General features: G+C 36.8%; 5 protein-coding genes and 1 long non-coding RNA gene across 9 annotated transcripts; 1 reads left to right on the forward strand and 5 right to left on the reverse strand.

The window, feature by feature from the left end:
• Positions 1–155: 155 nt before the first annotated feature.
• LOC122412228 (uncharacterized) lies at positions 156–3095 on the reverse strand. 2 transcript variants are annotated; one of them, XM_043421642.1, is made up of 7 exons: positions 2970–3095; positions 2485–2719; positions 1925–2034; positions 939–1049; positions 705–854; positions 543–626; positions 156–467 (listed from the first exon to the last, which is right to left on the reverse strand). In XM_043421642.1, exons 1-7 carry the CDS (start codon positions 3043–3045, stop codon positions 325–327), a joined length of 909 nt encoding a protein of 302 aa, XP_043277577.1. In that variant the 5' UTR covers positions 3046–3095; the 3' UTR covers positions 156–324. The 2 variants fall into 2 exon arrangements, with proteins under 2 accessions (XP_043277577.1, XP_043277576.1); XM_043421641.1 differs by having other exon boundaries at positions 156–626.
• LOC122412231 (uncharacterized) lies at positions 729–5201 on the forward strand. Of its 2 annotated transcripts, XR_006261312.1 has the most exons (3): positions 729–844; positions 2500–2800; positions 4804–5201. It is a non-coding gene; the product is annotated as an uncharacterized lncRNA (long non-coding RNA). The 2 variants fall into 2 exon arrangements; XR_006261311.1 differs by lacking the exon at positions 4804–5201 and having other exon boundaries at positions 2500–2920.
• LOC122412229 (uncharacterized) lies at positions 3919–7874 on the reverse strand. Its single transcript, XM_043421643.1, has 8 exons — positions 6991–7874; positions 6279–6512; positions 5972–6200; positions 5666–5772; positions 5006–5125; positions 4600–4746; positions 4408–4494; positions 3919–4073 (listed from the first exon to the last, which is right to left on the reverse strand). Exons 2-8 carry the CDS (start codon positions 6415–6417, stop codon positions 3922–3924), a joined length of 981 nt encoding a protein of 326 aa, XP_043277578.1. The 5' UTR covers positions 6418–6512; positions 6991–7874; the 3' UTR covers positions 3919–3921.
• An 87-nt stretch (positions 7875–7961) lies between these two features.
• Positions 7962–13058, reverse strand: LOC122412364 (uncharacterized). Its single transcript, XM_043421832.1, has 10 exons — positions 12980–13058; positions 12347–12608; positions 12028–12140; positions 11691–11801; positions 11436–11585; positions 11273–11353; positions 11056–11177; positions 10851–10857; positions 9557–9679; positions 7962–9272 (listed from the first exon to the last, which is right to left on the reverse strand). The coding sequence occupies exons 1-10, from the start codon at positions 13056–13058 to the stop codon at positions 9139–9141; spliced, it is 1182 nt and encodes a 393-aa protein (XP_043277767.1). The 3' UTR covers positions 7962–9138.
• A 3163-nt stretch (positions 13059–16221) lies between these two features.
• LOC122412247 (kielin/chordin-like protein) lies at positions 16222–21074 on the reverse strand. Of its 2 annotated transcripts, none has more exons than XM_043421674.1 (8): positions 19211–21074; positions 18471–18575; positions 17841–18054; positions 17534–17640; positions 17197–17307; positions 16874–17023; positions 16711–16791; positions 16222–16615 (listed from the first exon to the last, which is right to left on the reverse strand). In XM_043421674.1, the coding sequence occupies exons 2-8, from the start codon at positions 18547–18549 to the stop codon at positions 16491–16493; spliced, it is 867 nt and encodes a 288-aa protein (XP_043277609.1). In that variant the 5' UTR covers positions 18550–18575; positions 19211–21074; the 3' UTR covers positions 16222–16490. The 2 variants fall into 2 exon arrangements, with proteins under 2 accessions (XP_043277609.1, XP_043277608.1); XM_043421673.1 differs by having other exon boundaries at positions 18876–21074.
• Positions 21075–21210: 136 nt separating this feature from the next.
• Positions 21211–23414, reverse strand: LOC122412246 (uncharacterized). Its single transcript, XM_043421672.1, has 7 exons — positions 23262–23414; positions 22928–23156; positions 22572–22678; positions 22321–22440; positions 22106–22252; positions 21928–22002; positions 21211–21607 (listed from the first exon to the last, which is right to left on the reverse strand). Exons 1-7 carry the CDS (start codon positions 23332–23334, stop codon positions 21429–21431), a joined length of 930 nt encoding a protein of 309 aa, XP_043277607.1. The 5' UTR covers positions 23335–23414; the 3' UTR covers positions 21211–21428.
• Positions 23415–23430: the final 16 nt, after the last annotated feature.

Below are 23430 nucleotides of genomic sequence, written 5' to 3' on the forward strand. Positions count from 1 at the left end.
CACAGGAAAATAATCAGTGTTCCAACACTCGTCAACTGCGACGAGTTAGATTGATGCGTTAGGATAGAATGAACCAAAAACTATTCAAACGTCGTTATTCAAAATTGAAACTCCCATTTTTGTCGAGAGCGCAACAGCTTCGAAGATTAATAAAATTTCGCCAAATTATATATATATTTTCATTGCTTTTTCACAAAATCGCATTCGGAGTCAACTTCTTTATTAGCCGATGATTTGTTGTTTAACACACACACATTTTCCAATGGAAATAATGTATCGACTGAGTTTCTTTCTCGGAATAAGCGTTTAGGAAACATGTCGCTACTAGTCGCTATCTGGTATAACCTCCCGACAAGTTGGTAGTGGTGGCACTTCGCACAGACAGCTCACAGCATGATTCGTAGCGTTATGAGCGCGGACTTTATCGCCGATGTTCATAGTCACATTCCCAATTCTGCACTGATTGTCTGAAAGCAAATAAAATGAGTTTTGAGAATGTTCGAAACCTTCATTTACCCTCGTAAATTTCGTGTTCGACTCACCCGGATTCTGGAATTCGGCGATATCCGACTCCTTCGTGTTATTAGCAGTGATTATTTCTTCGAGTACGTATTCTCCGTCTTTGACTGAGAAGTCAGAAATGTGTTAAACAAATTCCGTGCCAAACGATATTGAAAAAACTGAATTAGAGTAAATCATCTCACCGCGTACGTGACCTTTGTTACAAGTATCATAGAGGGAATCATACGCCCCGTAATACGGTGGATCGAAAGCAAGGATTTCTTCAACATGATGCAACACGTTGTCGCACGAGAGTGCAGTTTTACTGAAGCAAAACTCTGGGGTATTGACGCCTAATATTAGAAAACATTCATTTATTTAAAAACTGTCTAAAATCTGCAAGTTCGACCATATTGAATGCGTCCAACTATTCTCACCTATATATCCTTTTTGACAGAAGCAAACTATATCGGGTTCGTTTTCAGGACGGAAAGATTCGCCGATTTTGTACAATTTTCCATCCACTATACAAGCCACGGGGTCGTCCTCTGTTCGAATTTGAAAGATTTCAAGTCTTCAAAGTATTTGAAAATTCGGTTGAAGGACTTTATGAGAATTAAGATGATGGATCAGTCGGTAATCACACGCCTCGAATTTTTGAAATTGAAACTCTTTGACATCGTTCGTCCGATTAAAATAATAAAAATGTCATCGTACGCAGCACGATCGCAAAAATCCGATGTCATTTTTATTTTTTCGATCAGACAAACTATGTGGAAAAATTTCCTTTTAAAAATTTGCAGCTATCTCTCTCGCACTCACGGTTGTGATTACCGAATGATCCATCATCTTAAGGAGGGTGGCTAGGGACGATACAATGTTGCCATGCTAAACCATGTTAAATACATTAAAAATTTCAAAATGATAAGAATTTAATAAAATTTGGTGAACATATTCTTTAGAGTTAAATTTGACAATAAAAATTTTTTAAGATTTTTCTTCTGTACAGTTATCGAGTAATTGATCACTAAAGTTCACGTGTATAAGCATAGCGTTTCATTCCGGGCATAAGAAATCTGCTTTAATGCGTAATTACTCGATAACTAAGCAGAAGAAAATTTTGAAAAAAATTGTGTCTTCGCACTTGATGTTGAAGAACATTATCACCAAATTTGATCAATTTCTTATCAATTTGACGAACGTAGCCACCCTCCTTAAGTGAAAAAAGTAACGAATTCAATCTTACTCGGTAGAAATGCATTAAAGTTAATCACACAAGACTGCAAATTTTCTAATCCAATTCCGAATGAATTAAACTCTGAATTTTTTAAATGAGATCATCTTGTAATATTCATTCATGATCAAAAAATTCTTTTTTTCCACAATTCTTATAAAATCTGTAAACAATCGTCGTTCGACTTACCACAAACTTCGTTAAATTTACAACATTCGAGAGGCGACGTATGTAGTGTACAGCCGAGTTTCGCTGGCGGTGCAGAGCATTTTGCTGGGAGCGTGCAATTAAAACGACGCCTACATTTGAAATGAAAAAAAAAAAAAAAATGTTTTTCATCAAAGTTAGAACGGTTTTGATAATGCGACATTTTTAAAAATATTTTCATTCAAACATTTCTTTTTTTATTTATTTATTTTTTTTTCATTTTTTCATTTAAACAATAAACAAAACATTAAAATTAAAACATCAAAAAACCTTTTAAAATATTTAAAAAATAAACAAATAAAGTTTTAAAAATGCAATTGATAAATGATTTTAATCGACAAATATACATACACCTGCAAAGTTTCTTTGCATCCTCAGAGCTCTTTTCACCTTTCGGTAATATATTGGTTCAACTGTACTTAGTTTTTTAGAGAGGGCAATGAATGACTAAATAAATATGTAGATTCACTTGCGGAAAATATTCATAGGTCACACGAGTTTGTCAATCAATAATTAAAACGCTGAATTATTGGAATACTGACCCTTCACATTTACAGTGATCGTGATAACAGCCATTCAAACCATATCCATTTGGATACAATTCACCGATGGGGTATCGAACACCATCTACCAAGCACTCATCCTCAGGCAAATTTTCCCAATCGTCACAAATCCATCTCGTTGGACAACAGTATGGAGGTTTTTCGAAATGGAATGTACACCTTAATTCGTAATAATAGTACGTTGGTCCAGGACACGATTTCGGGGGGTCACATTCTTAAAACAATGAGGAAAAAAGAATGAGGAGGAGATGAAACAAGAATGGAATATTTTTTCTCGCTTTTACACTTTTATTCGGTGAGCGACTTCAATTAATGAAATTTTAATTTACAATAATATCTTGACGAACTGTGTACTGTCAGACTATTTTATTTTCAAATATGTTTGATCAGTAAAAAATAACTTTTACTAAACTTATGTTCCCTGTTGATTTTTTCAATTTTTAATAAGCTCGCGCTAATCTTACGTTTTGAATATAACAATGCGGAGGACAAGTGAAAACTGAAGAGCGCAAAAATAATGTCGTAGCTTCGCCGAAACATGGTCAAAATTTACTGAGATTTTTATACGAATAACACGATTTGGCAATGTGTTTCTACTTCATAAAAATCTCGTTCTCTGAGTCGACAGGGTGGGGGATTCAAATTTTTTTTTCGTATGTATTTAAGGGGCATTCCAGGCCAAATCGACCATTCTTTAACAGGACCCCTTTCGATTTGGCGGAAACGTTTTTTATCTTTTTCTACTCTATCAGAGGAGTTTTTTAGAATTTTTTCAGATTTTTTTTCCCGACCCAAAAACAGTTATGAATTATAAATAAAAATTGCGTTGTTTGTTTTTGCTCAAAGTGACATTATATTTTCGAAAATTTTGAGATTATTGCCGTTTTTAATTTTTTTTTATTTTCTCCGTAAGAAACTTTGACATTTTTTACAAGTTCTATGTAATTTTCAAAGTGGAATCTCTTCGCTGTTGGCATGAGATTGGCGTAAAGTGGGCTTGGAATGTCCCATATACGATTATAAATATGTATGAGACATCATCAGTTTCACCGTTGAGTTTACATATTGAAGGTCCGACCGTTGACCATTCGTACATTTTTTTTTTAACGCGAGAAATCAGCAAACTAGCATCGCACAATTTTCGGGCCACGATATTTTATCGTTCGGGACTGTTGGCTGGTTTTTTTTCTTATTCCTCTTCGCATTTGGACTCGAGTCTTCGCGAGTCGTATTAAAATTTCAGGGTTTTCCCTAGTAAATAACCTCATCGCAAAACCTCATTCTGAAAATAAATGAAAGTTGAAAAAATTCGAGAAGAAAAAATGAAAAATTGCAAATAAAATGTACAACAAATGTTGTTTTTCACGTCGATTCTGGGCGTGACTTCTTCGTTTCCGTAGTAATTTAATCGTTCTATTATATGTCACAATTCTTATCAGAGAGACGCTGACACGTCGGTATCGGTGGTACTTCGCAAACACATTTCATACAGATTGAACTGTAGCCCGTACCCCTGCTCAGCTCGTCGCCAATTCTCATCGTCAAATTTCCAAATGTGCAGTTTAGATCTGAATTAAGAAGAAAAATGAAATTTTCTTGTGTTCACTTTCATTGCTGAGACGAACAGTGAAAAATTCCTTTGAAAATCAAGAAAATGTTGAAGTTGAAGAAAAATTATGAAAACGAGATGAGAACGAACGAATTTTCATCCGGGTAGAAGAACACAAATAATTGTTCTCCTTTTTATTTAATGAAAAGCATAAAATGAAAAATTATTATCAAAAATTTCCTTTGTTTTTGTAATTCATTCAATATAGTTACGATGAGAAAATACAAACTTTTTTTAAATCTCAAGTTTGCATGCTTGATCAAAAAATGGATTCTTTACTTTCGTCGACTCACCAGAATTTGCGACATCGCTTGGTACTGGTCTCGTTTGTCCTTGAGCTCTTGGCGAGGCTCTTGGTATAACAAAGTCTTGATCGTTCTCTTTTAAAAAATAAATAATTGTAGTAACAGAATTTTTGAAAACCACAAAAAAGTTCATTTACGATCTGAAGGTTTCTTATAAAAATTCATTAACATAGAACTCACGACATCTGTAAGCGAAACTGCAGTCAGTTTGGGGCGCTTGATCGTGATAATATGTGGGAACACAGTTTTCTCGTATTTCGATTGCGTGATGTAACATTATTCCACAAGTGTGTTTAAGTGTGATGCAAAAAGGTTCAACGTTCCAGCCTGCAACCCAAATCCAAGTTTATCAGTAAAAATGCTCAACTGAACTAATTTTTATAGGATTTTTATAACCGCAGGATTGCATAATTTTTACAATTGCCAATACGAGATCCGTCATCGATCATTCAATCATTCGATTGGATCTTACCGGATTATTTCTAGTCATAAATGTGGTGATGAGTGGTGGTGAGCATAAAATATGTCATTTATAATGCATAGTTATGATTTGATGGTTTTTAAAGGGTATTAAAAAATTTTTTACCTTTGTATCCTTCACCACAATAACATGACTTGTGTGGTTCTGCGGCAGGCTTGAAATATTCGCCATCTCGATAAGTTTTTCCATCGACGATGCAGATGGCTCGCTTCGCATCATTTTTAGCTATCAAGTGAAATTTCATTAGCTATCAATTGTAAAGTTACTGCTTTACAAATCAAAACGCGCTCTCTGGTTTTTTCATCTCAGATAATAAACCAATCCCCCGGAATCGTGGAGACTATGGAGAAACATGTGGGTTCCAGTGGAGTACTTTTACACCGAATCTGTCCAAGATATTAGAGTTAAAAAATTCTATCATAGAGTTGAAATACTCGTAAATAAACCCTACAAATTTCAAAAGTCTACGTTTTTTTCCTCGCTGCAAAAAAATCGCGAAGAAACCCCAAAAACTCCGGCGCGAGCCCCTTAAGGTTTCCAAAACTCCGGTAGACAATTGCAATCTAAAAGGGCCCGAGAAAAGAGCGAGAGCGTAGGTAACACTTGAAAAAATCTTCGTAACGGCGACAAAAATATCGCTGAATGAATAAATTTATGAGGTCCGACGCCGTTTGTTGATCCAAACGGCAATCGTGCCATCAAATGTACTTTGACGTGCGTCGAGCAGGGTTCGGCGGATAAGACGGGCCCGTAGAGAATACTTACGACACACAACGGGAAAGCCGCAGCAACTCGTTGCGTTTTTTTTGACATAACAATCGGAAGGTATCAGATCGTCGAAACAATCGAGGAAAGTGCAAGAAAACATGGGCCTGGAGAAAAAAAAATGTCTTTATTTTTCGACACCTCGTTGGGAGCAAGTAATCGAGAGACGAATGAGCGCCTCGATGATTTTCAAACTCAATATTTATGCTTAAATAGGTTCGTTTTAAAATTCGTACTTTTAGTACTTCGGTAAATTTCGATTTTTTTCATTTCCTGGTATGATTAAACAGTAAATAATTCACTGACCCTCGATCACTCATATCACAATGGCAGTCAACGTCACAGGGATGACTGTGTTCGTCTCTAATGCGTTCACCAATCTCATAAACGTGCCCATCAATGACGCACTTATCTCTGGGCAAAGTTTTGAGATGATCACAGTTGTATTTCTCGGGACAGCAGTCACCGCGATTTTTGTATTCCGGTGTGCATCCAAGTTCCTCGTAATATTTCAACGGTCCGGGACAAAGATGGTCTGTAAAGGGGAAAGCACTATGAGTTATTTCCGTGGAGTATTTTGGTCGATTAATGAATCAAATAATAACGAACTTGCCAGCTGACTTGCCGGTGACTATTGGAAAACCTAAACTAATCCAGAGAGTGAATTTTAAGGCGTTACTACTCATTGTGATCAGTGGAGCACTGGGCAGAATGACTAGATTCTTTGGACAACTCGAACGCTCTCCATCCATTCTTCAAAATCTGATGTGGTACGTAAAGAAAAAGAATAAGAAGAAGAAGAAGAAGAAGAGGGGAACCCTCAAATGGCCCGAAGGTGAAAGTCCCGCTAGTTGAAAAAAAAAAAAAAAAATTGAAGGACGGACCTGCAGACACAAAAAACTGACGAGAACGAATCCTAATATGCTTCTAAAAAATCGTGCTTTCTTCGCCTTTGTGGAAAATGGAAATTGAGAGGTTTTTATCCGCTTCGTGGCAAATTCGCGGACAGGATATCCCTTCAAAATTGAAAAAAATTCATCGTAAGATGATTTTCGAAACATTTCTCTCTCATTCCCTTCAGATTTATGATACGATCATTCGGAAAATATAAGTTTTAAAAAAGTAAGGCACAGACATTTTCTTCAACGATCAACCTTTTTACACGTTAGAGATGAAATAAATATCGTGCCTGAAAAAGAATTCACACTTTTGCACCATTTTGTTAGAAGAGTTTTTTATCTTTCGAAAAAGTTCTACAAAAAAAACTGAATTCTGTGCGTTTTTACTAACTCTAACAGTAGTAGTTTGTTGAAAATATTTCTCACGCTCTTTTGAATATCCTTCCGCGGCCTCTACGAACTCTACTCTTCACCTGAGCCTGTGTTTGTGTTCGCACGGGATAGTTCGCTTTTTTCGACGAAGGTTATTCACTTGAAAACTTGTTTTTCACGTATCTTCAAATAAAAGGACATATTTACACAACTGGGATTCCTAGAATTGTTGTTCAGCTGTACAAACGATTCGCTGCTCTACACATTCGTTAAAAATTCCTCTTTCGACCACGTACGCCATATGAAATTTTAACGCTAAGGTCCATCGGTGAGGAATATTTAGAGATTCTGCTATTCCGATATTCAATCAGCCTTGTTCATCGCGATTTCGAATTTGCAGCACGAATTTATTGTTCAATAAAAAAACAGTGAATATCTAGAAAGAGCAATTATTGAGATCGACAGAAAAGTTCAGTTCGTGAGATCGCGTGGTATCACGAATTACGTTTAACAATATCTTTTTGTATTTATTTTTCTATTCTAAAGTTCACTTTTTTCAGCGTTACCTTCTGCTGCGTTAGAGAGTACAAAGCACAGGCCTAGACTAATTACGAAGAGTAAAGAGTTGCAGTCCCGCGGAAACATGATCACTGTTCGGCGCCGGAGCTGTCATTTAATTCGCCCAAAATTCAGTTTCCATAGAACGAGTGTTTCTTGATCTTGCTTGGATCTCAGTCAACGAGCCAAAAAATTGGGAGTTCTGAAAACTCGATAGGTACCCAGCATGCACAGCAGATTTATAAGCACGTGTCGGGAAAGATTACGCAACTGTCACGCTTTAAAATCAAGCTCCATCCATTTATGTTTCAAGAAAATTCTAATGTACTCCATTCGTGTTATTTTATGCAAAATTAAAAAAAAAACTCGTTTATCGAAAAATCAGAGATACACGAAACGAAAAAAATCATTTCGAGATGCACATAAATGAAAATTTTTTTCGAAGTATCGCAATAAATAATTGAAAGTCAAACTTCAGAAAATTTATATTTTACAAAATTACTTATTTTCATTCCTTTATCGCCATCTATTTCTGCATATAAATATAGTATTTGCCTTTTTCGGGCACAGAATTTTAGTGGCAACAAAGGATATCGACGCGAGGGCAAGAGCCCCTCGCGTTCATTCGGTCCAGCAGAGCCCGCATAGCCCTACTGCCCTCACTTCCATGTTTCAATGTGATGCGTATTTTTCACAAGAATTTTTAAGTTCGATAAAAGCTACGAACTAAGACCCTGTTATCGCAGTGCTCTTTTTTTGCTCATTGATTACGGATATTTCGAAGAGCCAACTGGAAAAAAATTCCACGATGTACTAATATGATTCGACACCCCAAAGGCGATTTCATAATTTCCATAAATTTGCCGATCACGGTACAGCCATCCAACGTGACTAAAATTGACAGATAACGCGCATTGAGCAGCCTCCTTACGACGAAGAAAATTCGAGTCCGTTTGAGAATCAGACATTTTTCAGCAATACTCGTCATGCGCTGGGAAATTTCAAGCGGAAGCTATTCGAACTTTATCTTCGGCTGTCGCAGTTCGTTGAGTTTCTTTTTTTACAAATATTTTGTCTTGACTCGATGAAGCTTGTCGATAAAAAGAATGATAAAATTAGACGATACTGCCGGAATAAGTGGCATTTATCTGCATTGAATCGTTCCAGCATCTTTTTTCTGGTTTATTCATTTCCACTTACATTGATATTTGCGACTGATGTTGGATATGGTTCGTGATTTTATCAAGTAAAGATCATTCGAATGGTGTTTTCTTTAAACTAAAGAGCAACTTGATAACCATTCTTGCGACCTCCAAACCTTCTGAAGTGCCGTGGCGTAAGGGGGCCAAACTGGGCTCATGTTTTCGTAGTTTTTTCAGTGATAACAGTTTATTTTTTAACATTAAGCATCATTCTATCTTCAGGGGGATAATCGTTACACACGAATCCTTCACACGCAAATATTGGGAATTAATTCGAAAGCTTGTTTCTGTGTTGTCCGCAGGTTATAGCACACATCTGAGCTTCTTAAAAGCAGATCCGTCCGTTGAATCGTTAGTGTAGTTGATGAGTCGTTGAGCATGAGTTACATTTTTAATGGAGAGCGTCGTTCTTCGTGAATTCAAGAGAGGAGCAGTGACACGCTTAGCATTCTTCTTTGGGAAGCTCTTGACACTTTGGAACTGGAGGTACTTCGCATATACATTTCGTACAAAGCGTACTGCTCTTCATTTCGACACCAACGCTCATCACGAAATGACCATACGTGCAGAGTTGTTCTGAAATGGGAGAGCGGAATATCAGCTGTGATGTGATACCGTTGGAAAAACGAGATTGGCTCATGGACGCGCAAAAAGAATGTCCCCGAAAAATTTAACGACGATTCAAAAAAATAAAACGACTGTTCAATTTTGAACGTAAATTTTCTTCCGACTGTGCTTTATTTACAGCAACGATAACGAAAAAACAAATGACAATTGTTCAAAATTCTAAATTAGTATCGACCTACGAGTAATTTTGAAGGAAAATTGTAGACTTTGATCAACTGATTTACTACTTTTACCTGTGGAGTCGCCGACAACGAACGCGAAACAAAGGCAAAGCCCAAGGACGATTTTGAAGCCGTTGTGATTCAACATCGTTGACGTTCCCTCGTTGGAAAAGATATGGACTCGTTTCAAACGTTCTCATACGTTTTCAGGAATCATCAACTTTGAGGAGGGGGCAACTATGAGAATATCAACACGTCATCCGCTGTGTTTTATGTAATACGTCCATTATGTTCATCGTCTATATATCTACTTTTATTCACTGTCTACGTGGACCAGAAAGTTTCCGAATTCGTACTAAAAATGTACGTGAGACGATTTCGTACTGCGACGAAATGCTTGGAATGGAAAACAGGATAGATGCGTCTCTATTCTGTGTTTTTTTCAAGACTAACATAAAGATGATGAATCTTGTCACAAGTAAAAAATATTTTTTAATTGTTAGCCTCGACCTTGCTCCGCTAATTTATTAGCTTTTTTCACGACAGTAGAATTACAAAGTTGTATTCATATCAAACATCACCGACGAACTCGTGGGTCATCGATTATTTTTTTCAGTACAAAATTAATAGAAGGATTAAATAGATTTAAAAGAGTAAGTTTTTTTCATTTATTTCTAACAAGCATAAAATATGTATTGCATTTAGATGTATTGAAAAACTCGACCGATTCGATAGAAATTATGAATGCGTGGACGTGTTTACTACTCTTCTGCAATAAAAAAAGAATCTGCTTGGAACTCACTGCACTTCAACCGTTTACAGACTACTATGGAGAATGGAACGCAGAAAAATGTTGGATAAAGTTATTTATAAAATGGTGTTTAATTATTTATGATATTTTGGAGTAAAATTATAGGTAAACGTGACCTTATAAAACTTCGTGAAAAAGAGAAACGCAGAGGAAGATCAACGAGAAGAAAACAGTATCGTAATTTCAAACAAACAAGTTTGTGAACCACGTGACGTGATTGATTAATCAAAATGTAGACGACTCCAGTTTCTTTGATAGCAACTTAGAAACTAAAATAAAAGAGGATTTCGTAATTCTTTATAAAAATATATGGACCATGCAGGAATGGAGTACGATTTCTTTGTGAAATAGGTTTGGAGTACGGAAACAGCTGTGAACTGGGATTGGTTATCAGAATTTTTGCCTGCTGGTAACAAATTATTGTAAGACGTTGCCCTAATCGATCTCAATTTTTTTTTACAGTACAGCTCGATACAGTATCACTTACAGCCCTTTTCCAGTTCAAATTAGTGTAATTCAACATGCAAGTTTATTCAACAGTTAATTCATGCATACGTAAACACTGAAAAGGAAATGAGAATTATGAAAGTTTCATTCATTTTTCACTTCGATTAGTCAGACAAAAGTACTCGCTGTCTGATGCAGGTTTATTAATAATTCTCGATTGTATAATTACAAAATAGATTTTAGATGAAACAGAAGTGCGATAGAAGGCCATCTTCAGTCCGATCATTCGATTTTCAAATCAAGACGTTCATTAGTTGGACGTTTCATAGCAGGTTGGTATTGGCGGTACTTCACAAATACACTTGACGTTTCTTCCCTCATAACGCAGTTTGTCGCCAATGTTCAATGTGACGTTTCCGATTCGGCACTGTTGGACTGCAACCAATTGGGCCAAGTTCATAATTCATATGGAATTTTTACCTAACGATTCAGAAACATCGCTTCTAATTTTTTATTTGCTATGAGCTCACCTGAAACGACAGCCTCGGAAGTACTGAGCGTTGACGCGCCGATGTTAGATTTCTTATCGATTGCGTATTTTCCTTCCTCAGCTTGAAAGCCAGAAATATTTATGAAACTCAGTTAACACTATACGCCATTGAAAAATATCAGTTTGAAATAAAATTTACTTACGGCATACGTGAGCCTTGCTACAAGCATTGTAAAGCATCGATTCTCGTTCATAGATCGGTGCACAACCATTGTGGATGTTTTCAAAATTCGCTATGTCATTAGGACAGCGAGATCGTTTCGACCACTGGCAAAATCGCTCATCGTTCACGCCTGATATAAGAAAAATCATTTTTTTTGTCCTCGGTACAACAGTTGCATTCTGAATTCATTAACAATAAGAATTTGAGATTAAAATAATGTTCGATAATTCCTCACCATCGTATCCTTCGTCGCAGGTACAAGTTTTTTCCGGTTCGTTTATTGGAACGAACGTTTCTCCTGCTTTGTATGATTTTCCATCAACGTTGCAGACATCAGGACTATTCTCTTGGAGGATATGAAAATTTAGTGGCATTAAAATAATCCATTGGTTCGAAGAAATTTGTTATGACAATACAACTTTGATTCTGCTCTCAAGAACGGTGTGAAGCTTTCGTTTGTGCGATAAACTTTTTTCGATAATGCGCCGCTTCAAAATCCCATCATTTCAAATGAAGGCACTATAGATAGTGCAGTATATTATCGCAGAAAAGAAAATTTCTGTTCCACTTACCACAAACATGATAAATTTTGCAACACTCGACATTCGATAGAAGATGACGGCAGCTGAGTATATCCTCCGCGTATGGTCTGCTGCAAGATGTTTCCATACATCTTACATTGCCACTGTGGTTTTGAAGGAGAAAAAGATTACTCAAATTTAGGTCCATTTATTCATTTGGAGACCTCTATTTATGAAGCCTGATAACATTAATTCGTCAAAGATATTCACTTCAATAGATCGAAAATTTTCACTTTTTTACTGTAAATTATGATACAACAAATTTCTCAACTTGTTTGTAAACGGATAATCGGATGATCAGTCTACTAACCTCCTACAGCGACAAAAGCTGCAAGCATCTTCGGTCGGTACGACTTGATTATGATTATATACGCGACCATCCGCCAAACAGTGATAATGCGAGGTTCTATTTTTCCAAATGTCGCAATTGTAACTCGACGGACAACAGGAGGTGACATTTTCGAAAACTGGAGTGCACCCGATTTCCTCGTAATAATACAGTGGACCGGGACACTTTTGCAGATCACATACTGCACGAAAAAGATAAATATGAAAGTTCAATTTTATAAACACTGCACAGCCACCCAAGATCTTTCTTTACACTCCATTTTGAAAAGACTTCACTTCTTTTACTTCTTTGCCTGCAAAAGGAAAAATACTTGCATCCCAGAAAAAATCTTAGAAGAGAAATAATTTTATTTTCACTTAAAGGACTTCTGCGTATTGTATCGACAGCGCTGATAATTATTTTCATGAAAATTCAATGTTAATGTGATCAACGCAATTCGTCTGTGTTCACACCACAGTTCTACTCAACTCTTGACTGAACAGACGAAAAACGTGAAACAGTAGAAAAATATTACATAGTGCTCAAAAAGTACACGAACAATGGACGTTTCCATTGAATAATTATTGTGCATTTATTCTTAATTATAAATGTTACCTTGCGATGTTTGAGAAAGTACGCCACTCAGGCACAGGCCAACGAGAGCAGAAACGATACCATAGTTTCGGAGATACATGATTGTCAACTAGTCCGAGTTCTCGACAAAGTAAAATATAAATGACCGACGAGTTTCTTTTATAACGACTTGGCTCCGTTATAGTCAAACGAGAAGGGACTCTATATACTTATTTATATAAACTAGATATAATTTCTCGAGTATAATATCTATCCAAAATTTACCATCGAGATGCTTTTATGTGTCGAAATGTGTATGAAGGCGGGAACTATCAAGATACAAACGGTAGGTAGTCGAGGCTAAATATTAATTTATATTCATGTGGGTGTTACATTCGCTGGGAAACTATTTTGTTCGAGAATAACTGTGAACTAAGACCCTGTTATGAGGTCAAAAACTATTTCAACCTCATTTATTAAAGTTTCATCTTCAAAAGTAAACAGAAGGAGCATGAGCCCACAGCATGCTGTGGGTTTCTATTAATACTGATCAAAAATAATTTCAAATAATTACCATTCAACATTCTTCCCGGCCAAATTTGTAGCTGCACGAACATTTTTTTCACATAATTTTATGAAATACTTGAAAGGGAATCTTCTTATGTGGTGATTAATTTTTTCTTTTTTCAGATTGTTGCAAAAAACGTCTTTTTCTGATTCGGAAAAACATCAGTTCGTACTAAAGTCAGGTGCTAAATTTTCGCTTGACTGACGATCTTTCCTGACATAGCGAGGTCATACCTATACCCAGAAATTATTTTTTCCCTGTCATAATTAAACATTAAAAATTCTGATGTCTTGGTTCCCATCCGAATGTATAATATTTCGAAGCACAGTTTTATCCAAGCTGAAATGGGAAATGTCAAAATAGTTTCTTTAATAAATATTTATTTCTTTAATTATATTATTCAACTCCCCGTGTTTGTCGGCATGGTATCATGTTGAATAAAGAAGTTCTTGCATATTATTAATTGCAACACTGCAACCTTCATTTACTTCACTCTAAATCCAAGTGCGTGTTATTGCTAACACACATTAAGTGTGTTCTGTACTTAGCGCCATAAGGAAACTATAGATTTTTAACACACCATAAAACGTGTAAAAAGTGACTACAAGAAATCTACAATTTGCTTACGGCATTAAGTACAGAACACACTTTACGTGTGTTGGCAATAACACACTTGGATTTACAGTGTTCCTATCGTCGTCGATCGCTATAGAAAATACTAAATTAATATCAAACCATCATTCTATAGACAAAAATTGTACAGATATGCCTATACTAACTATAAGAACGCTCATACTCATAGCAAATATAACTTTTTGAATTCGATCATTTATGCTCTAGTGTGAATCTAAGAATTTAATTTATTATTTAGTCTCAAAGTCTAGGTCACGCGCTCGTGCAATACCGTAGAACGTCTGGCTTATTGATCCATTATTTTCCAGTATAAAATTAACAGAAAAATGAAGCAAATTATTGAAACCCTTTTTGTCTTTTCGTTTTAAGACTCGTATAGCTCATATATGCTAATTATGCCACAAGCGCCACAAAACTGTACCAGTTGGAATTACGAGAGTTATTAGTTTTCGGTTTTTTTGTCTTTCCTACATTCCCCTCCAGTTCCTTCTCGTAATACTTCACCAACTCGTTCATCATGCAGCCTCCGCCCTAAGGGCCATCACCGTACCGCATCGTCCGCGTATGCCAGCTCCTATATCCTCTTCTCTCCCACTTTCAGTGGAGTGGTAGACATCAAGCTGTCATTAATAACGCGGGCGAATGCTCTAAATGGTTTTCCACTACGATGGGTCTCCCCGAAGGGTCGGTTTTGGGACCTCTGTTGTTTTCCGTTTGTATCAACGATATTTCTGCCGTTTTTTAAATAATTCTCAGCACATGATCTTTGCCGATGATCTACAAATTTATTTGAGCTGGCCTCTCTCCAAACTGACATTACGGCATTGCACATATTACAGAAGATGTAAACTCGATAGCACTATATATGCAAAAATAAACAGACTAAGATTAAACTTGCTGAAATCGAAAGTAATTATCTTCGGTGGTGGAGCTTATATAAATCGCATTGATTATGAAACATTACCTCCAATTTCGGTTGATGATACTAACCCACCGTATGTTAATGAGACGAAGAACCTAGGTGTCTTTACGACCTCAAATCTTTCATGGAGGAAGCACGTCTTGCATCTATGTAAACGTGCACACTTTGTACTCTTTAAATTAAAGTACAACAAAGGCGCACTATCTCGTAAAATAAGAGAGATGCCATGTAGATCCTTAATTTTTCCGATACTCGATCATTGCTGTCTGGTCTACAACGATCTAACAGTTGAGCTGAACTCCACCCTTAAAAAGCTCGTGAACTATTGTATTCGTTTTATTTATAATAACTTGCGCTACGATGCTCATATTACACTTTATCGCAGAGAATCAGGTTGGCTGACAGTTCGATCAAGGCGCCTTTATTTCATGAGCGTAATGACTTATAATGTCTTACAGAAAAATGCTCCAAATTATCTGAAAGCACTTTTCATCCCAGCCCGTCGTTTCTCATCCTATCAGCAATGTACTTTTGGCACTCGCTCCCCACTAATATAACTTCATCCGCATCCTTTATTGGTTCTCAAGGAAAACTTGCTCTCTCTCTCTCTCTTATTCGCACTTGAAAGTACATCTTTGAATGAATTATAAATCTGTGACGATCGTGAGAGCTTTAGTCATATTGATGTACTCGTGCCATACTTTATTAGTATTTATAACGTTATCAATGCTATATTAATATGCTGTGTATCCTGATACGTGATTCAATGAACAATCTTGTTGAAGCGAATCTTATAATTTATATTTTCTTATTCTAAGATTGATGTATACTAAATCGAAATGTTCTTTACGAAATTTTTGTGATAACCGCATAATCATTAATTGTGTTTAGGTTAATTAGAGAGAGTAGCATCAAAATTATTATAAATGTATACTATTATGTATTTTCATTATGTGATTGAACTTAAATATGTCAAACTTATGCAATCTTGCTTCAAGGTGTAAACCAAAGCTTAAAAATAAACTCAACTCAACTCAACTTTCGCAAGTCCCCATTTGGCCCTAATCAGCCTGTTGGTAATAAATTATTGGGAAACATTGCTTTGAAAAAACCTTTATTTTTTTTACAGTAAAGTTCAAAATAATATTATTTATAGCCCTTTTCCAGTAAAATTCGAATTAGTATGACTCAGTGTACACATTTTCCCATAATAAATTAATCCAAAGACAGTTGTACTGTAAAGGCTACGAGGATTACGGGAGTTCCTTTATGTTTCCACTTCAATTAGTCAGGCGAAAGTGCTTGCTGTCCGACGCAGGTTTATCAATAATTCTCGATTGTATAATTACAAAATAGATTTTAGATGAAACAGAAGTGCGATAGAAGGCCATCTTCAGTCCGATCATTCGATTTTCAAATCAAGACGTTCATTAGTTGGACGTTTCATAGCAGGTTGGTATTGGCGGTACTTCACAAATACACTTGACGTTTCTTCCCTCATAACGCAGTTTGTCGCCAATGTTCAATGTGACGTTTCCGATTCGGCACTGTTGGACTGCAACCAATTGGGCCAAGTTCATAATTCATATGGAATTTTTACCTAACGATTCAGAAACATCGCTTCTAATTTTTTATTTGCTATGAGCTCACCTGAAAGGACAGCCTCGGAAGTACTGAGCGTTGACGCGCCGACGTTAGATTTCTTATCGATTGCGTATTTTCCTTCCTCAGCTTGAAAGCCAGAAATATTTATGAAACTCAGTTAACACTATATGCCATTGAAAAATATCAGTTTGAAATAAAATTTACTTACGGCATATGTGAGCCTTGCTACAAGCATTGTAAAGCATCGATTCTCGTTCATAGATCGGTGCACAACCATTCTGGATGTTTTCGAAATTCGTTATCTCATTGGGGCAGGGAAATTGTCTCAACCAATTACAAAATCGCCTATCGTTCACGCCTGATATAAAAATCATTTTTTTTTTTTTATACTTAGTACGCCAATTGCATTATTAAACCGTTGAATTTCTTATTATTATCGAATGAAAGTTTGATGAATTCATTATAAAAGTTTGTTCTTGATTCATCAACAATAAAAATTTGAGATTGAAATAATGTTCGATAATTTCTCACCATCGTATCCTTCGTCGCAGGTACAAGTTTTTTCCGGTTCGTTTATTGGAACGAACGTTTCTCCCGCTTTGTATGATCTGTCATCAACGTTACAGACAGCAGGACTATTCTCTTGAAGGATATGAAAATTTAGTGGCGTTAAAAAAATCCTTTGATTCGAAGAAATTCGTTATGACAATACATCATTGATTCTCCTCTCCCGAACAATATGAAGCTTCCGTTTGTGCGATAAACTTTTTTCGAGAACGCGCCGCCTCAAAATACCATCATTTTAAATGAAGACGCTATAGATAGTGCAATATACTATCGCAAAAAAGAAAATTTCTGTTCCGCTTACCACAAACTTCATAAGTTCTGCAACACCTCACATTCGATTCAAGGTAACGGCAACCTAGTGTAGCGACCTTGGGGCGGCAATCTACGGTTGTACACACGATATTACCGCTATGGTTTAGAAGAAGAAAAAGATTATTCACATTTAGGTCCATTTATTCATTTCGAGGCCTCGATTTATGAAGCCTGATAACATCCATTTATCAAAGATTTTTACTTCAACAGAGCAAAAATTTTCACTTTTTTACTGTAAATTATGAAAATTTCTCCACTCGCTTGTAAACGGAGAATCGGATGATGAGTCTACTAACCGATAACAGTAACAAGTGCTGCAACTACCACGCAATATGCTTTCACGATGATTATACACCTCACCGTGGTCCAAACAGTAATCCTGTGTTACATTTTTCCAAATATCGCAATGGTAACTTGATGGACAACAGGAGGTGACATTTTCGAAAACTGGAGTGCATCCGATTTCCTCGTAATAATGCAATGGACCGGGACACTTTTTTCGATCACATACTGCACAGGAGAAGGATGAAAATGAAATTTCAGTTTGTCAAACATTACACAGCTTCCCAAGATCTTTGTTTACCCTCCATCTAGAAACGACTTCACGTCTTCTTCATCTTTGAAAGCAAAAGGAAAAATTCTTGCATCTCAAAAAAAAATCTTAGAAGAGAAATAATTTTATTTTCACTTAAAGGACTTCTGCGTATTGTATCGACAGCGCTGATAATTATTTTCATGAAAATTCAATGTTCACGGGATCAACGCAATTTGTCTGTGTTCACGCCACAGTTCTACTCAACTCTTGACTGAACAGACGAAAAACATGAAACATGAGAAAAACGTTACATAGTGCTCAAAAAGTACACGAACAATGGACGTTTCCATTGAATAATTATTGTGCATTTATTGTTAATTATAAATGTTACCTTGCGATGTTTGAGAAAGTACGCCACTTAGGCACAGGCCAACGAGAGCAGAAACGATACCGTAGTTTCGGAGATACATGATTGTCAACTAGTCCAAGTTCTCGACTAAGTAAAATGTAAATGACCAACGAGTTTCTTTTATAACGACTTGGCTCCGTCATAGTCAAACGAGAAGGGACTCTATATACTTATTTATATAAACCAGATATGATTTCTCGAGTATGATATCTATCCAAAATTCCCCATCGAGATGCTTTTATGTGTCGAAATATGTACTAAGGCGGGTGTTATCGAATCTACCAAGAGACGCCACAGCTAGTCGAGGCTAAATATTAATTTATATTCATGCGGGTGATGCATTCGCTGGAAAACTATTTTGTTTGAGAATAACTGTGAACTAAGAACCTTTTATCGGGTCAAACCTATTTCAACATCATTTATTAAAGTTTCATCTTCACAAATAAACAGGAACATGAACCAACAACGCGCTGTGTGGGTTTCTATTAATGGTGAAAAATCATTTCAAATAATTAACATTCAATATTCTTCCCGTCCAAATTTGTAGCTGCACGGAAATTTTTTTTTTTTTGTCGCATCATTTCATGCAATGACTGAAGAGAAATGTTGTAGAATGGTGACCAAGTTTTTTTCAAGTTATTCATAATCAAAAGTATGTGTTTTTGAAATTCGATCATTCACAGTCCCGAGTGGTTATGGGTATTCTCTTATAACACTCGTACAATAACAAAGAACGTCTAGCTTATTGATTCATTTGTCTCCAGTACAAAATCGATACAACAACGAATCAATACACATTATTTTAACACTCATATGCTGCGCCACAGAAACTCGTCCACGATTGACGAGTTTGTTTTCACAGTGGCTTGACACCACGAGCTTGGCAACAAGAGGGGCCCTATCATTATCGTTATAAAATTCAGCATCAACATGTTTTCATATATATGCGAAGATGCGAAATGAGCATGGATGCGTGCCCATTAACCGTTCCAACATCACCCACTTTTTAATCTTAACAACAAATAAATATTTAATATTAATATTTAATCTTCACACAAATATTCAAAGAGATAATCTTGTCACAGGAATCGACATGGAAGATTATATTCACGATAAACAGAGAGGATAAATAGTGAGCCGAATCGATCTTCGTTGCGTCGAGGCTTGTGGAATCGTTAGCCCACTTTTTAAAACATAAAAAAACGAGGCAAAAGATCGATAGAAGATCACCGTCATGATAATTATCACAAAGCGTACCGAACATGCGCCAGCTGACTTGACCCCAAAACTTGCTTCTCGAATCACAATAGCAGTGCCCTAATATTGTAATTTCACCGATTCGTTACTTTTGATGAAATATTAAATCCCCAGTGAGATCGAGTTTGTTCACGGTGTTAGTACTAAAAATAAATTAATAAACTAATGAATTTCCAGAGTCACATCTCCAGGGTGAACTCAACATCACGCTAAGAACTCAACCAAAGCATATTATTCGCTTTCGTATAATAATTCATTCTTGGCAAAGTGCACGAGTATCCTCTTTTTGAGTTCGAATTTCATTTACATTAGTATGAGTTACAGAGTTGAATAAGTTCATTATTGATAATCCTTGGAAACAAAATAAAGTTTGAACTGAATAAAGTCTGCATTTGATTTTTACTTTCGTGTACAGAAATTTGTTTTTTTTTTTTTTTTTTTTTTCAATGTGAAGACTAGAAAAAGGAAAGCTCTGCTGCGGAGGTGGTAGGCACGATGGGATCAAGCACGAGAAACGGTTTCTGTATTTACGACGAAAAAAAAATGAGTATTTCCCACAACCGTACATTTATTTTCACCGTTGAGCAGATTCGTCGAAATAAAAATGAAAAGTTTCGTTTTCACTTGAATTGTTGAAACACTAACCGCGAATATGAACAATGGAAGCAAAGATCTCATGTAAATCGCGCCGGTAATACTCGAGAACTGTTGTACATGCGATCTTCGACTTCGACAGTTTTTTTCATGCGAGGGACTGTTGATAAAAACCTTGCGCTTTGAACCAAACGGAGAGAAAAAAAGTCCTACTTGGGACTCAATTCGTGTGTCATTGGGCCATTCACGTCCCGAGTTTGGAGTCCCAATCGAGACTTTCTTCAGGGATTCGCTGATCCATCATGGAAAAACTCCAGAAAATCACATGAATTATTAGATTTTTTACAGGCGTTTTCTGAAGCGATTATTCAAATTATTTTCTTCGCCTGATAGAACTAATGGAACGAACCACACATGGAAAATTAATCAATAACAGGCTTTTCTTGTTCAAACACTTTTATAATTTCACTCGAATCGAGATCCCGAAAAAAAATATCACGATCAATGACAAATAAGGAATTGTAAAGCATCCCCACAGTCCACGATTCATATCAAATTGTGCAAAGAATTACGGTGAAACGAATCGGGGTTACTCTTTGATATCTAACTTACAAATATATTAAATTTTCAGTCAAAAATGGTTAAAGTAGTTCATTGTGGCCATAAGCGATACGTTAATTTCTGTACTTTTCGACTGTTAATATTTCAACCAGACAGTCGATAAGGGCTCTTGAGATTTCACAGGCATATAGAAAAGAATTCTTGGATTTTAAGGCATAAAAAAATTAAAGTGCTATCTAAAAACAGCCCTCGCGCCTGCACATCCTTAATATGCAATTTTTCAGATAAGGGAGTTTCAAAAATAAGAAGGTTAAGCTTGAAATTTGTGGTATTTATAAAAATCTCTTTACAATTTAAACTCTCACTCTCTTCTTACTGATTGTGTTTTTATCATTAATAAAATAACTTCATTCGCATCATTGTCGATCAAACAATTGTTCACAGCAATAGCACGATCTAAATATTGTAACTATATTTAACATCACGAAATTGAGTTTCAGGCTGTTATTCACAGTCGTGGATTTTTCTTTAGCGGCTATCGAAATTCGGGTGTTTCGTGACGTCGCACTCTTCGTCAGACAGTCGTTGACAGGTCGGTAAAGGTGGCACTTCGCAAAGACATTTTACGCACACCGAGCTGTAATCCGTTGCTTGAGTCAGCTCATCTCCGAGCTGCATCGTTAAATTTCCAAAAGTGCACTGCATGTCTGAAACGATAAAAGTAAAATTGAGTTTTTCCACTTTGTTTTCACAATTAGAGAAATTGGTCGAAAACATTTTATCGAGAATCAGGCGAATATTTTCTCCCAACGTCGTCGACCGTCCTTCGGCAATCCGATTTGAAACTTCAGATGCATATTGGTTTTCAGACATTTTTTCGTGCTCGGAACAATCCTGATTTTTGCACGTGTATTTTCACAAACGGAACGAGTACGTTTAGAAATATTCCTCGCCAAATCCACGTTTTTATGTCAAGGTTGTACGGCCAATGGAAACAGGTTTTGTGACGAAACTTTCATCGACTCACCGGGATCCGCGGTCGCGTCAGTCGCGGATTTCGCTTCGCCCGCGGGTTTTGGGATCACAGCGTCCTTCTCATTCTCTATAAAATATCATAAAAATCATCATTTTCCATGACGTTTCTGTTTTTCTCCCTTTCCCTTTAATCGTCCACAATTAATGGCTCTCATTGGAACAGTACTCACGGCATCTGTAGGCCACGCTACAGTCGGTTTGCGGTGACTGATTGAAATAATAAGTTGGAACACAGTTTTCACGAATTACGTCCGCGTGATGTAACATTATTCCACAAGGATGTTTCAGCGTAACGCAGAACGGCTCGACGTTCTCCCCTGTCGAGATTTCACGATTAAAATATTTTTTAAACTCTGCTCTTTCCTTTCAACTCGAAATTTCGTACCGGCGTATCCAGCAGCGCAATAACAAGATTTGTGCGGTTCTCCAGCTGGCTCGAAATATTCTCCATCTCTATAAGTCTTTCCATCGACGATGCAAGTTGCACGATCTTCGTCTTTCGCAGCTGAAAGTCAAAACCCACGTTTCTCATAAGTCAATCGTTCTAAGTATCCCTGATTAAATATTTAAAAGGCGAGAATATTCATCAAGATTCGGAGGAGTTTGTTGGAAGGTATATTTTCGAAAAATACTCACGACACACTTCGGGCCCGGCACAACAATCTGTAGCATTGTGTGGGAGATAGCAACCGGGGGTTACTGGGCCATGGAAACAATCGACGATAGCGCAGGTGAATCTCGGCCTTGAAAAACGGAGTAAAGTTCGTTGTACTCGAGTTGCCACATTTGTAATAAAAATCCTTTTTTCATAAAAAATTCGAGAATAATTTCGTTCGATGTTCTACGCGTGGCAAAAAAACGGTCAAGCAATGTAAAAAACGAGGAAAGGATTGAGGTCTTTCTCAGCTTTGCAATTAGTGCTCGAATAAACGATTGTCGATTTGTCGAGCGTGAAAAAAACGACGAATTGTGAGATCCGATGAAATACTGACCCGCCTGGACCGTCAGCACAGAAACATCCGATGTCACAAGGGTTAGCGTCCTCGTCTTTGAGATGTTCCCCAATTTCGTATTCATGATCGTTAATAACGCACTTGTGAGTGGGCAAGCTTTTGAGTTTACTGCAATCGTATTTTTGGGCACAACAGTCACCGGGTTTTTCGAAAACCGGTGTGCATCCGAGCTCCTCGTAGTGCGCTACCGGTCCCGGACATTTGCAGTCTGTGAAGAGAAAAATGAGGAAAATCAAAAATATGATTCGGTTGGAAAGAAAAAAGGAGAAATTCGAGTCAGTCAAAAGGTGATGAATCGCGGTAAGCGACTTACCGGGCGTTTCGCTGCTCACGAGTGTCAAACAAAAGCAAATCCCGAGGACGATTTTTAAGCTGTTTTTATCCATGATCGTCGATGTGCTGTTCTGCTGAATGGTTAGACACTTGGCGCATCGTGAGCACTCTTCTTATACGATCTGAGTGATCTTCAATTCGTAACGAAG

Source organism: Venturia canescens, chromosome 6 (assembly GCF_019457755.1).
Source record: "Venturia canescens isolate UGA chromosome 6, ASM1945775v1, whole genome shotgun sequence".
Classification (NCBI taxonomy): domain Eukaryota; kingdom Metazoa; phylum Arthropoda; class Insecta; order Hymenoptera; family Ichneumonidae; genus Venturia; species Venturia canescens.